Below are 14,190 nucleotides of genomic sequence, written 5' to 3'. Positions count from 1 at the left end.
TTGCTTGGTGTTCAAAGAAACAAAGCACGGTGGCCAGGTCCAGCACAGAAGCTGAATATAAAGCTATTGCAGATGCAACTTCTGAGCTCATTTGGATTCAATCTTTGTTCAAAGAACTTCACATTAATGAGACTCAATGTCCTGTTCTTTGGTGTGATAATTTGGGTGCTACTTACTTAACTGCAAATCCCATTTTTCATAATCGCATGAAACATGTGGAGATTGCTTATCATTTTGTTCGAGATTTGGTTAAAAAGAAGCAGCTTCAAGTTCGACACATATCTACTCAAGATCAGTTGGCTGATATCCTCCTCTAGGTTTGCTCTCCTTCGATCCAAGCTTAACATTGCTTCTCTCATGTTAAGCTTGCAGGGGGATGTTAAGGATATTAGCTATTCTAATAAAGAGAGTTAGCTTAAACAAGAGTTAGCTTAAATAAATAAGATTGGTTATAGGTAGTTAGATAGTTAGTTAGAATCTGTTTGTTAGTTACACTTCTAACAGACTCTTTCTCTCTCTATAACCGACTATCTCTCTCTCTCTCTAGATGTCTATTTATATTGAACTCATTGTATGAAATCACAATCAATCTTCATTTTAATAAAAGTTCAATTCTATTTACATTCTCTCTGTTTCAATACAGAACAATTGATTTTTATGAATGGTTATGTTCGACTTGTCTCAATGGTTTGCTCAGGTTGATTTTAAATCTATTTAATTCAAACTAGCCCTATTCAGACTAGTTGAACTAGTTAGACTCAACCAATGAGAAGAAAAATAAAACTTTATTCAAATGTAGTCGTCCTGCGTGACAGTAGCTAAGGTCGTTGATGTCCCGTTTAACTACTCATGGCGGCCTTTGTGCAAATTTTTTCTTTTTTGCCCTCACGGAGCTCGCTGGTGAAGTCCATTGGCCTTTGAAACATCGAGCCTGGAAAGTCCAAGCTCGCACCGTAAGTACCCATGGGTAACCGAGCCCTACCCTATTTCCACTAATGAAATGTAAACATGACTATAGGAGATTATAAGATGAAGAACTCCAAGAACTTCACTTTTAAGCTATTCTAATGTTCCTTCTTCCACAGTAAAGTTGATAACAAGGATTTTTCTAAAAAAAAAATCTTTAAAAAGAACTAATTTCAAATACAAATAAAAAACCGAATTTTGGTTCTTCCTTCATCTCTGTACTAACCTTTTCAACACTCAAAGCATAAAAGAGAATAGAAACAAAAACCCAGAATCCAACTCTCTTTTCTCAATCTGAATCGACGAAAACAAGAACAATAAAATGTCGATTTCTCCTCCAAATGGGATTGACAATGAAATATTGTCTCAATCTTCTAATCCCAGAAGCTCATTTGGTCCAGTTTACATAGTTTTGGGTGTGATATTTGTTTTATCAGCTCTTAGTTGCTTCATTGGCCAGCTCTGCATTCGCCATTCACTTTCTTCCAAAACAAAACATGATTTCAACTTCCACCTCAAAGAAAACGATCTCGAATCTAGAAGAGCTTTTAATGAGAAACATGAAGAAGAACCCAAGTCAGATCTGACTGAAAAAGGAAAGAACCCAACTGAAATTGCTGAAACTGAAGGAGAGATAAGACCAGCTTAGAGTTCATTCATAATGAGTATTTGAAGGAAGATAAGGAAACTTAATAAATTGGTTTTTCTTCTATCGTAAGTTTATAATGTTTGGTATTGTGATACATCAGAATTCTAATTTTACTGTTATGCAAAACAAATCGTTTTGTGTGGTGAATAAAGTGACATTCAATATCAGGAATGTTAGGAAACAAGAAAAACTAGACATACTCTAGTCAGAAATCCTATGTAGGCTGTCGCAATTCGTGCTTCAGATGATTCTGAACCAATAAATAGTGGCTCACGACAAACTACGTAAGATTTCTGCCTAAAGTTTGTCTAATTTTTCTTGTTCTCTAGCATTTTCTGATTCAACATTGTATGCCACTGGGTCCATTAGAGCATCATTGAGTGTGGTGGAAACCAAGTGTAGCATATATAAACATGTATTGAAGTTAAAGTAATAAGTAACTTTTAATTTGTTATACTGTATTAAACTTTACACCAACGAAAAATTCGAAAATTGAGAAGTAAATAATATAGAGAATATAGTGAGTAAACTGACTTGGTTAAAACCGACCAGATAAACTGTTTCGTTAAAAAAAAAAGAGAATGAGATATCTACTCTTTCTCCTCCTTCAAAATCAAAATATTTTCTTTTACTTTTAAATATATTGGTAAAATTATCATTATTGTTATTTCCCTAATTACCCTTCCCTAAACTACCAGAGAAAGAAACTCTACCAAAGCCCAAATGACCCAATTGATAGAGCTCTAACCAAACTCTCTCAGCTTCAAATCTTGGACAAAATTTGTCATCTTTCTCTACAAAATCACTTGGTAATTCCATAATTTTTTCATCTCCTACTACTACCCTTACTCTTTCTCTTCTCAAATTCCCACTTTCTCTCTCTATAACTTCATCCTTAACCCCTATACTACTAGTACTACTAATCTTTAATCTTTTTCCATCTAACTTTTTTCTCTTCTTTTTAAGAAATCTCAAGCATTTTCTTCCCATTATCCATGGTACTTTAACAAATGCAAGAACAAGTAAGTTGATAATGGCACATGGACAACAACACATAGCAATGCAATCTGCAACTATATGTGCTGTACATGATGAACAATGCTTCTTTGAACATTCTATCACTATTTCTCCACTATCTTCTTCATCTTCATCGTCTTCGACCGGAAACCTAACTTTTCTCCTTGATCTTGTTGTACTTCTTGAAGCTTTATTTGTTGTTGAAGTTGGATTTGAACTAGGAATTTGAGGTGGGGTTTCAACCATTTGATCTATAATCTCTAGTTAAATACCTGAAATCAGAAACAGAACACTTAGAATTGTGTGTATCACACTCTCTTTGTTTCTAGCTCTGTTTCTCTCACTATAATTTGATCTAAATGTAGTTGGTTTTGTTCTATATGAGTTACATATAAAAAGAATGAATTGTTTTATGTACATATATGGAATTGTTCTATTCTAATACATGTATCCTTTTCTCTCCTAGACTTCTTATTGTTTACTTAAATGCATTAATCACTTATTTTTGAAACACAACACATATTAGGCAAATCAACTTCATGAATCTAATACTTCTGTACCTATTGGCATGTGTTTAGCTCCAGGGCCGAGCCAGAATTTTAATTCAAAAGATGAAAAAGTGCAACACAAAATCTCTTTTTCGCCTTATGCTTATGTTTATTTTTCACGTTGGTCAATTTAAAAAGTACGTAGGAGACTAAATTAACGATGTCATGAACACAATCAAAAAGTTATATAATAGGTGGTTGGTTTATACTGGCTACTCCAATCAATGATATTTACTCATGATAACTATTATTGTACATCAACAATCTTTAACGTAATACACCACATATTTGATACTTTAAGAAATCACTTAGTAAGATTATTTATGTTACAATCTTACTTAACTAACTAGTAGTTCAACTCTTACACAAACTTAAAGTTATCAATTTAGAAGATTATTCTCGAACTGAATGTCACAAATTTTTATACGCTTAAAATGTTATTTTTTTTAGCAAGTGTTAGCATAGGACCAAGAACTTCACTACAAAAGAGTTAATCACATTATGAACAAATGGTATTCTCCAATCAAGTTGGCTATTTTTTTCCATATGTACAAGAAGTTGATAGTTAAAAAAAAAACACAAAATGTAAAATGGATAGGATAATGAAGGATAGAAATGGGTAATTTTAATGAAAATGAGATTTTGAAATTGAGATACTAATTTAGGAAAACAATTGAGTTTCACTATTAAGGAAAGATAAGGAGTGAGTGGTCATAATGTAAGCACATCTGTTTTTTTAGGGTACATGAATTGTGACTAGACACCAACATTTGAGAAAGAAAAATAAACATGGTATGAGAAATCAACTCAAAAATGTTTTTTCCTTTTTATCAAATCAGACACTTCTTTTATGTCCTTGTAATTATTTTGTTTGAGCATTCATGTCCTTTTTGGATTTGATTTGTAAAAATTGATCCTTTTCTGATTCACTTTTCAACGTTTCAAAAATGTTAGTAAAAAAAAAGTAAAAGAATCAATTAACCTATTAGTAGTAGTGGGTATCATGACTTTCACTTCTTTATAGATCAAGATTTCAAAATGGGTTTGACCTAAATATCTAGTTCTTTAATCATTCTAATCCTTTATGAGGTTTTACTCTACCAAATTTTTGTATTAGTCTAAAGACTAAAGATTAATTGGCGAAAAAAGAAAACAATAAGAATCCTTGAAAACCAATTATGTGAGTCCGACCATTCCATTCTATTGAAAAATAGAGCTGAAATCAGTCTGAGCTGAAAATCATTCATGTGTAATTTTGATTGTAATGGGGCTAAAATGCGAGCCACAATGATTTAATATGTTAGAGAGATAGAGAGAGAGATTAGGCAAAATTAAACCGTCCAAATCAGATTTCAGGTTTTCTTTTTTCTGATTGGGCGAAATGACAAAAACACCCCTTGAATATCAAAAGGATGGATTCAAAGGATTTGAGTTCTTGTGTTTGTAATTTAGCCAATCTTGAATGAGCAATAAATCACATAACCCAAATTAAGTTCTTAAATTAGCAACTTAAACAACAGTCAACATCAAAACTTAACTCAGTTTCACCTACCACCAACACTTGATCCAATGGTATCTAAATCATTAAACTATCTTCTAATCAATCATGAAATCAAACTTCTTAAATGCATTACTAATTTTATACTACTTACTAAAAATCAAAACCCATACCTGGAAATAAGAAAAGATCACAACTTTATTTGCCAAATCTTCTCCAGTTTGGGTGAACCAGTGGTAAAATTATCCCCTGTTTTATCTCAATTTTCATATTCTTACTCTGTTTTGTAGAGAGAGAGAAAGTTTTGATTATCAAAGTTGAGATGGATCAAGTAGTTTCTTCTTCTCAAGCATCTATCTATCTATGGGAGACTTCTAGCTAGCTAGTTAGTACTCCAAATGCTCTCTCTCTAGAAATCTTTCTCTTTCTCTTTCTCTTTCTCTCTCTGTAGAAATGAATGAAAACGTTCCTTACTCTGTTTTAAAAAAATAGTTTTGGCTTTATATAAAAATGACAGCTTAGCTGGAATGGAAGAGTTACGAGACTAATAATTAATTAATTTTTATTTTATTTTTTCAAACAAAAACAATTCAATTAAACAAAAGGAATCTCTTCTGAAGTTGCGTACTTTACTCTACTCCTGGAGTTTATTAACTTTTCTAGTTTCCTTTTTTTTTTTACTTCACCCCCTAATCTTTAATTGATATTTAAGTTTACCCCTCAATAATCACTAATGGAAGTTACCTCGACTTATAAATTGTGTAAAAATAAGGAAATCGATCATGTTTGAGGTCATCAAACTCAACCTATGTAAGATAACGAGATGAGAGAACCTAGATATCTATTCCTGTTTTTAGGGTTTTATTTCTCATGTGAGACTGTTCTCAGACGTCCCTCACGTGTAACATTCTTTGAATGCACTATGTGTATTTTTTCCCTTTTTCATGTGGAGTATGTGTGACTTTTGAACATGTCACGTGTAGACATTCAATTCAAAACTAATTTTTTTTTTTGTTGAAAAAATTCAAAACTAATTAAAAATAAGTGTAGAGGGCTTAGACATTATATATATATATATATATATATATATATATATATATATTTTGTTATTAAGTTATTCTTTTCCGATGTAGGACTAATCTCACATTCATACGCGAAAAATGTGGTAACCGGAAATAACAACTCTGTAAAAGGTTCTTGATAATGATAATAAATTTACTTTATTGTTCGGGTTAGTTGGAATAAGATGAGGGGTAAAAGGCTATTATGCTAAACAAAACTTATACTCACAAACCCTAGAGTTGAGGGGTAAAAGGCTAGAAAACCCAAACTTTGTTAAAATCTGGGACCCCATAACGTGCCACTTGTGATGGTACGAGAGAGTAAGTTCTCACAAAAATGTTATTTGGTCTAACGTTTGGAGCCGATTATGGACAGAATAGTGATGTGGTTAATTCCCATTGGTCAATACATCTATCTCTTCACATGAACTGATCATCGGAGCCGACCACGTCACCTTTCTTGTCTCAAAATCGGGTCAACTACCACTTTAGAAACTCTCACTGGACAAGTGGCACTTTGAGGAGCTATGGGAGTGCTCAAAACCATAAATGTTTACTTCCTGGAGTACAATTCTCGCACTCAAAAATGTGAAAATGTTTTCTAGAGAAAGTAAGAGAAAGAGTTATAGAGAGAGAGAGAGAGGAATGGGAGGAGAGAGTAGTTTATGATTCCCAATGGGCAGCGAATATCGGGAAGTGTCTTCTCTCTCTCTCTCTCTATTCACTTTTAACTCTGGGAGAGAGTCGATTTCCCTTGTATAATTCACGCTCGAGATCTACGTTTCCTATTTCACGTGCAAACTAAAGCAAAAGAGGTTAAAGTTAAAGTAAAATTATAAAAAAAAAATTTAGCAATTTAAAAATGAAATGACGTCACGATTTCTTTGCCAAATTGAAAATATATCATCTTCCATTGTTTTTATCATCTATATGTTTTTGGATTTGAAGTCAACAACCTGAATAACATAGTTGAATAATTTCCCGTTTTTCTATTGATAGTATTTTAGAGACCTACGAGAACAGAGTTTTATTGCAATTATTAGCTTAGTATTTTTCATGTATATTGAGTTATGTTTTTCATTTTATTACACAACATTAATAAACCTACGTAATTAAACTACCACCATCACACGTATCAAACAAGATTCTTGTAAATTACCACGAAGATTACACATTTTAGAGGGGAAGAATCACAATCTTTCACTTGTAAATCACGAGATTTTCACCTTAAATTTTACTCAAACTTCATTATTATTAATCTGTACGGTTTATTTGGGTAAACAAAAAGATACGCGATAACTTGTAATGGTTTATCGTGTGGGTTGATTGTTTTACATTGTTATAAGTTAATAGAGTACATAAAAAATACTTTTCATTCTTGAGAACTAATCAAATTAATATATAATTGAGTCAATACAATTAGTTTGTACCTTCATTTCTACTTGACCAAATCTTCTTAATCTAAGCACGTGTATATCACGTGACAATGTCTTAAGGTTTATTTTGAATGCCATAAAACCTTCTATCCAATCCAAATATTCCCCTCGAAACCTAAATCATTTTTTCAAACCTTGTCCTAAAATACATGGAATGACAAATTGAGATAAATAAGGCCCATAAAATAGATAACATAAACAAATCATTTTTTCATTTCTTAACCCCCACACACCTGGTTGGACATGACTATCTAGTGGGTCAGTCTTAACTATGTTGACTAATACATCATACCTAACTAATTCATCATCATCTAATTAATTATTATGGAATAAACCCTATTGATATTCTCAAAGATTAGTGCAATATATCATTAAGGAATAGTCAGTTTCATTACAAATCACAATGCCCTTCATTTATTCGCAACCTGTGTATTATGGTATTTTTTTTTGTTGAGTATGTGTATTATGGAATGCATAAGTTGTCATCGACTCTAACTATTTTTTTGAAAACACGCATCTTGTGTATCGGCGGTGTGTATTATAGCATCATTTTTCGTCGTGTGATCAGTAGAATTTGTCTAAGTAGACAAGTCTTGGTCAATCTTTCTTTCATTGCAATTAGATTTTTAACAGTGTTGTGCCCAATATGCCCTAGCATGGCGCCGACATTTGAAAATGAGTTCACACATCGTATCTGTAGCCTCACATTGTTCAGAGTGGCTACTAGCTAGCGACTCCTCTCCTGCCTTACAAAGAAGGTATTAGTATTATCTGACATCGTCTCAAACAACATAATTTGGTAAGTTGTGAGAATAGTCCCACATAGAAGAAGAGTTGTAAAGCAATCAAGAATATAATGTCCAAGTCTTCTCCATTTATTGCCAATTGATTTTGAGTTGGATGACTACAAACTTAAGGGAACCTTAATTATTTTCTAGCAAGCCGGATTTCAAGGACCAAAATATCTCAATTAAGAAATTAATCGTGTACTTTTTAGTTTTGGTCCTTTTGCTAATGGAAAAAAAATGGAAGAAATACTCTTTTGATGTTTGAAGAGGGCTAAGCTCTAATGGAATAAATTGTGAAAACTGTGTTTCTTCATTTTGGTACTTATTGTCGGCAAAATGGTTTTATGAATTGTGGAAAAACTGTCTGAGATTCTCTCTTTATTTCTTTTCAAATCACTTGCTTATGTTCTTTTGCAGAATGGGTCGTGCGGATTTAAAATCCTTTCCCCCATGATGGGTATATATATATATATATATATATATATATATATATATATAGGTTGTTGATTTTGTGTTATTGACCATTCAATCAAACACTCAAGAGCTACCCGATCCTTCTCCTTTCCGAGAAAGACAAGTATGATGATGTAACTCGCATAATTTAGATCAGATTTGGTGTTACATACTTACTGTTTTTAATCAATACAATCATTTCATAAAAAAAAAAATCAATACAATCACAATTGTTCACACTCACACTTTGACCAATTTTTACCATAACAATAACTTCTCCGATACACGCATCAGTAGAACTCCTTGACCAATTTCTTCTCCTTTGTGCTTTTTCCCTGTTTTCTTCTCCTTTAAAAGTTCTATTAACCGATCTGTCACTCTCTTTCCTCTGTCGTTCTCAATTTCTTATCTCTCATTCTCAAGTTCATCTTACATTTGAGAGAATTTTGATAGATATTCTGTCAGGAAGATAAAATCAATGTTATACTGAAAATGCCAGAAAGGTAAAATTGATGTGTATCATAACAAAGGTGAAGTCCTACCGACAAATAATAAAGAACACCATTTGAAGAGATTTTGATAAGTTTTAAGTCTGTAAGATAAAACCGATATTATACTAAAACTATCTGAAAGATAAAATTGATATTCGAACTGTCGGAAAAATGAAACCGATGTGTCACATAACACATCGGTAGTTTCGTGGCGACCTATAATGCAATTTGTCAGACTTGTACCTCTGATATGTTACCTTTATTAAGTTTTTTTGCTTTTAAAGAACAACACTACTTTCACTGAAAGAAAAAGTTAAAACGAAAAATGTGAGATGTTCCCGTACCTTTTCAATGAGCGACTCTTCGGTCTTTATAGTTTGAATATGATTATGGAGGAAGATAATTGTTTTATTTTAGGATGTTATCACCGATAAAAGAGCTTTAAGTGGCGAGGTAGGTAGTGAATGTAGTTAATGGAAGTATTCCTAAGTTTTGATAGTAGTGGAAGATTTTAGGTATTCTTTTGATCGAGTGTGCGTGAAATTTGACTAGGCTAAGGCAAATGATGAAGTCAACCCAAATGTGAGTGTGGCAGGTATAAATGGTTGATCCTTTTTTCGGGAACAATGGGTACTCATGTCCTTAAATGACTTACATTTCGAGTGGGTGGTTTCTTAGATCTATAAGCTTCACTTTGATCTTACTGCCATGAGTTAGGGGTGGGAATCGGTCCGGACAGGCTGCCCGCGGACACTTTCCCTTTCGGACGGTTCAGACATCTAAGCCTCCTGTCCTGATGGAACCCGGGCGGATTTGGACAGACAGTTTTCAAAATCGGAGTGTCCACAGCCCATCCCTGCCCGTCCATGTCTGGCAAAAAGCAGCGGACATTTCGGTTGCGGACATTCGGACATCGGGCAAATGTGGTCAAACCCTATTTAAAAGTGGCCATAACAAAGCAAAAGCTTCTTTGCTCAGGCCAAATTCACATAGCCAAGTGAAGAGATATAATTGTGGTTTGGCGAAACTTATAAGATCCCTAAACCTCCACCAAACTTGAGCACCCTGAAGATACATATATACCATGGTTAAATCTTGGGCCATGCAATTGGACCGAACTTATTGGTTGATTTTCTATGACTCACACACACATAATTAACACCCTGAAGATACATATATACCATGGTTAAATCTTGGCATACATATATACACGAGTAGTCTTACGTTCATATAGTCGGGTGGTGGGACGGACAATTAAATGGTCGGGCTCGGACAGTATGCCGGACAAGGCCTTGTTTCCGTGTCCGTCCACTAATTTTAGCCGGTCGGTCGGATAGTGTCTGTTTCGGACACCGGACGTCTGCGGACTAATTCAGACTCGGACGGTCACGGGCGAATTCGGACTCACGGGGTTTTTGCCACCCTAGGCCCATGAGTCCTACTCCATCTCCCTACCGTTTGACTACACTATTAGGAAGTTCCCATCACTATTTTCGTTTCTCCAGGGAAGGGTTGAGGTTCTGGTGGTCTTCACACGTGTCATTTTAAGACCTCTTATTGATCCTCTAGTTGACACATATCATTCTTGGATTCTTCTTGGGGCTATATATGATTACTATTCGGGCCACTTTTTTTTTTTTTTTTTTTTTTTTTTTTTTTTTATTATTCTGGAGTATCTACTCAAGTGTAGGTCTTATTCTTATTGGGTAGACCATTCGACTCTGGTAAATTGTTCAACTTTACTTCTCAAGCTACTTCCAAAGTTGATTGTTTTTCCTCTAGAGTTGGATACATCTCTTTAGTTGTTCTTCGAAATGGATTGATTCTTTACTTGTCTCGGTATACAAATTTGTAACACTTTATCCACCTTTAGTTGCTATGCTGCCTCTTCTTCCTGATTCAGTCTGGTCTTCGACTTGAACCGGATCAACAACCCTAAGCATCAAGTATTCAATTTTTCTTCCTTTTGCAAATCATTGGATAATATTTCTCTTCCGAGAGAAGTCTGAAGGACCTGGAGTCTGATGATTGCGAATTTTGGATCTTAATAATATTCTTTGAAAATGTTAAAGTTTCTTTTTCACCACACCTGGGTGTTGTTATTCATTTTTGTGTCTTCGATTTTAACTTTGTTGAACTCTTATTCGTTGGATTTCATGCCACTCTTCCTGTTTTGAAGGATGGTTGGATAACTGCTAGATGCAAGATAGTGTGTCTGACGACTTACCAAACAACCATGAATGTTATAGTTAAGGTATTGCTTGATATCAGGGAAATAGTTCCATGGAAATAAAAGGTTTCCATGAAATTCATTCCGTGGAAATAAGAGTTCTTTCGTGTGGTTGTCATTCATTATTCTGTGGAATTACGAACTCTGGTATTTGGTTGACAACTAACTTCTACAAATATAATATTCAATTAAGAGCTTTTATTTAGTTTTTATATAGTCAAATGACATTTTTACCCTTATGTTGCTAAAATTACATTTTCACCCTTATACTGTCTGATGTATAAAAAAATTTAAGTAAGAAGGTCGTCGGCCGGTCGCCGAAATTTTGACCGGCCGACGATCTTATCGGAGAAGATGATGATGTGGCAAAGGGGTTGACGTGGCAGACAAAGGTGATGAGATGGAGGAGAGAGAAAGAGAGAGAGAGAGAGAGAGTAACAGACACTTAACGGTAACGGAAAATAGTAGACCTTCTCGGTATTATTGATAAAACAAATGCCTTCGCGGAAAGCTGGTCACAAAGTAGGGGGTCTCTGGGGAAATAACTCATTTTTTTAGAGGAGGAGGCCTTCTAAAGCAAGTAATATGGATCCAAACTCCACACCTCATACTTAAGAGCATCTCCAATGCAAACAATAAATAAATCACAACTAGTCATATTTGTCAAGTGTCAATTGAGATTTTCATTCCTATGTGACAAAAAAAGAGATCCACAATTCTTGTATATCTCTAACGCAAAACTTTAAATTTGTTTTAATTATATGACATGATTATTTTTGTAAAAAAATCATTAGTTATTTTCGAAATATATGAAGTCTTGATGTCCATTAGTTTAAATTAAAAAAATCTTGAGTTTAGTATTAGAGAGGAATTAAAAAAAATAAACTCCAAAAATTTTATGTGACACTCTGAATTTCTAAGATGGAGTTTTGCATTGAGATCCTCTAAGTCAATTAAAAATTAATCTCGGAGTGTTGTTTAATTTGCCTCATCTTTGTCAAAAATCAAATTAAATCTTTGACTCGGCCAACTTACTTTCTCCCATCCAACCATCTAGATTTTAGATTTTAGAAAGGGTACTTATAAAGGCGACCCACCCTTTTGCTCGCAGCTCATTCCGCTCATGCCTTTTCGTGGGCCGCGGACTAAGAAGCCCATGGATTGCAAGAGTCTAAAGGCCCTCCGAATGAGTCTAATGTGTGTTGTTCAAGCCCAACATGAATGAGACCCAATCAGAGTGCCGTCAGACTGCCCCTATCCGTCGGTGCGCGAAGAAAGAAACAAGCCCAAGAATAACATGAAAGGGCGCCTATAGATGCATACTTACATTGTTGAAGTTGTTTAGATTTCATTTTAGTTGACTCATACCTATCTTTTGCTCTTTACCATAGATTCAAACCCTAGTTTCTATTTCTTATAGCCGAACACATTTTTTTTATCGGATAACGACCTAATGGCAAATACAGTTGCCTTCAAATGTATCACGTGTAGTCATAGGTAGGGTTGGGAATTTGGGCCGCCAAACCGGATCCGCCCGGGTGCGCCCGCGACCGGCAGTGACCGCGGGTACCCGGTGCCCGAGCCGGGCTTACCCGCCCGACCGATAAATTCCATCGGACGGTCACGGACAAAAGGGTCTACCCCACGGTCCGCCCGTGACCGTACGCTTTAGATAAGGCCCCGCCCGATCATACATCTGTCCATTTAGTACCAATTTAGTAAAATTTGTGGTGAAAGAACGATATGCGAGTCTAAGACCGGTATGATTGATTTCTTTAGGCATACTCAAGTTTGTTTGAAAAAGCATCAGGTGGATTTTGAAACAGTTTAGGAATGGTGTTTTGTTAATCGTGTGCATTCAATGGTGTTGAAGAATTGAAGTTAATGATGTTAGGCTACTTTAGTACTTAATTTTTCGATTTATCTTCTGTCTGTTTTGTAATTTAATTTTATCTTTGTAATTCTAAATATTCGCTTCTTTGCACGTATTTTATTTCTCATTCCCGAAGCCCGATCAACCGGTGCCCGGCATGTCCGGATGGATAAAACGGACACAAACAGACATTTGAAAGAAAAAAATTTCGAGTCTGTCCGTTTAGTCCGCTAGTCCGAGCGGTCATCATGGAGTTTTGTCCGTTCCGCCAGGTCCAGGAGCAAGTCTGTCTGCCGACTACCCGTTCGGACCGATTCCCAACCCTAGTCATAGGTATATATGATATCATGCTAAAACTTGTGGTCATCCAATTAAAATTAATTTGGTTTCTAGCGATGGTTGTAAGTTGTTTGATATAATTTCAACCTAATTAACATTACATTTCGAGTGAAACCATTTTCAAAAAATTTCTATATTTATTTAATGATGTTTAAAAAAGAAGCACTTGTGAACTTCACTTTAATTGAGTAACATATATGTCTTTTCAGTGGACATATTAGGGTTCAAGTCTTACCATTTAAAATTCCTTCAACAAAAAAAAAAAGTCTTACCATTTAAAGAGAAAATGAAGGAAGTGGGGCTTTAGTTCACTTGGGTGCTTTTAGTAAAAAGAAGTTGGATTCTTATTCAGGTGAAGAGGACCGAAGTTCTTTTTAGCTTAGTAGAGAACCCCTCCCTTGTCCACACTCACTTTTTGGTGGAAAGGAACTCTTCTCACAAGAACTCTCAAGTACAACATTTGTACGTGTACACTTCCACGTTAAGGAAAAGGACCCCACAAAACTTCTATAGGCAGCCTCCACAAATTATGGAAGCAGTGGTGTTCACAAAATTCTGCCGTGCCTATAAAGTTCTCCGTTATGTTCGGTCGCCTTTAAAAATTTCTTCATCTTTATGGGTAGCATTCCGTGTATTCCCGTCATACTAGGTCAAGGCCGCGAAGTTCTCGTCCGAAACCCTAATTGGCTTAAAATTTCACTATAAGTACCGCACACGAACCCTAGATATCTCAAGCAGTCTGAATCATATCTAACAAGTTAGGGTTTTTCTTCCTATGTTTTGTATTTTTTTTATTAGTTTCAGAGGTTTGAAATTGTTTGTTCAAAATAGGTAGTAGAAT

General features: G+C 34.9%; 1 protein-coding gene across 1 annotated transcript; it reads right to left on the bottom strand.

The window, feature by feature from the left end:
• Positions 1–2,039: 2,039 nt before the first annotated feature.
• LOC147563012 (uncharacterized) lies at positions 2,040–5,150 on the bottom strand. Its single transcript, XM_086633653.1, has 2 exons — positions 4,852–5,150; positions 2,040–2,904 (listed from the first exon to the last, which is right to left on the bottom strand). Exon 2 carries the CDS (start codon positions 2,876–2,878, stop codon positions 2,288–2,290), a length of 591 nt encoding a protein of 196 aa, XP_086489779.1. The 5' UTR covers positions 2,879–2,904; positions 4,852–5,150; the 3' UTR covers positions 2,040–2,287.
• Positions 5,151–14,190: the final 9,040 nt, after the last annotated feature.

Source organism: Eschscholzia californica, unplaced genomic scaffold (genome assembly GCF_041429995.1).
Source record: "Eschscholzia californica isolate CP2 unplaced genomic scaffold, dmEscCali1.0.p SCAF_1, whole genome shotgun sequence".
NCBI classification, from domain to species: domain Eukaryota; kingdom Viridiplantae; phylum Streptophyta; class Magnoliopsida; order Ranunculales; family Papaveraceae; genus Eschscholzia; species Eschscholzia californica.
This window is presented reverse-complemented; position numbering and strand designations above follow the sequence as displayed.

What these genes read in the sequence shown, in the direction of transcription:
- LOC147563012 (XM_086633653.1), bottom strand. Translation starts at nt 2,878, where the DNA reads ATGGTTGAAACCCCACCTCAAATTCCTAGTTCAAATCCAACTTCAACA.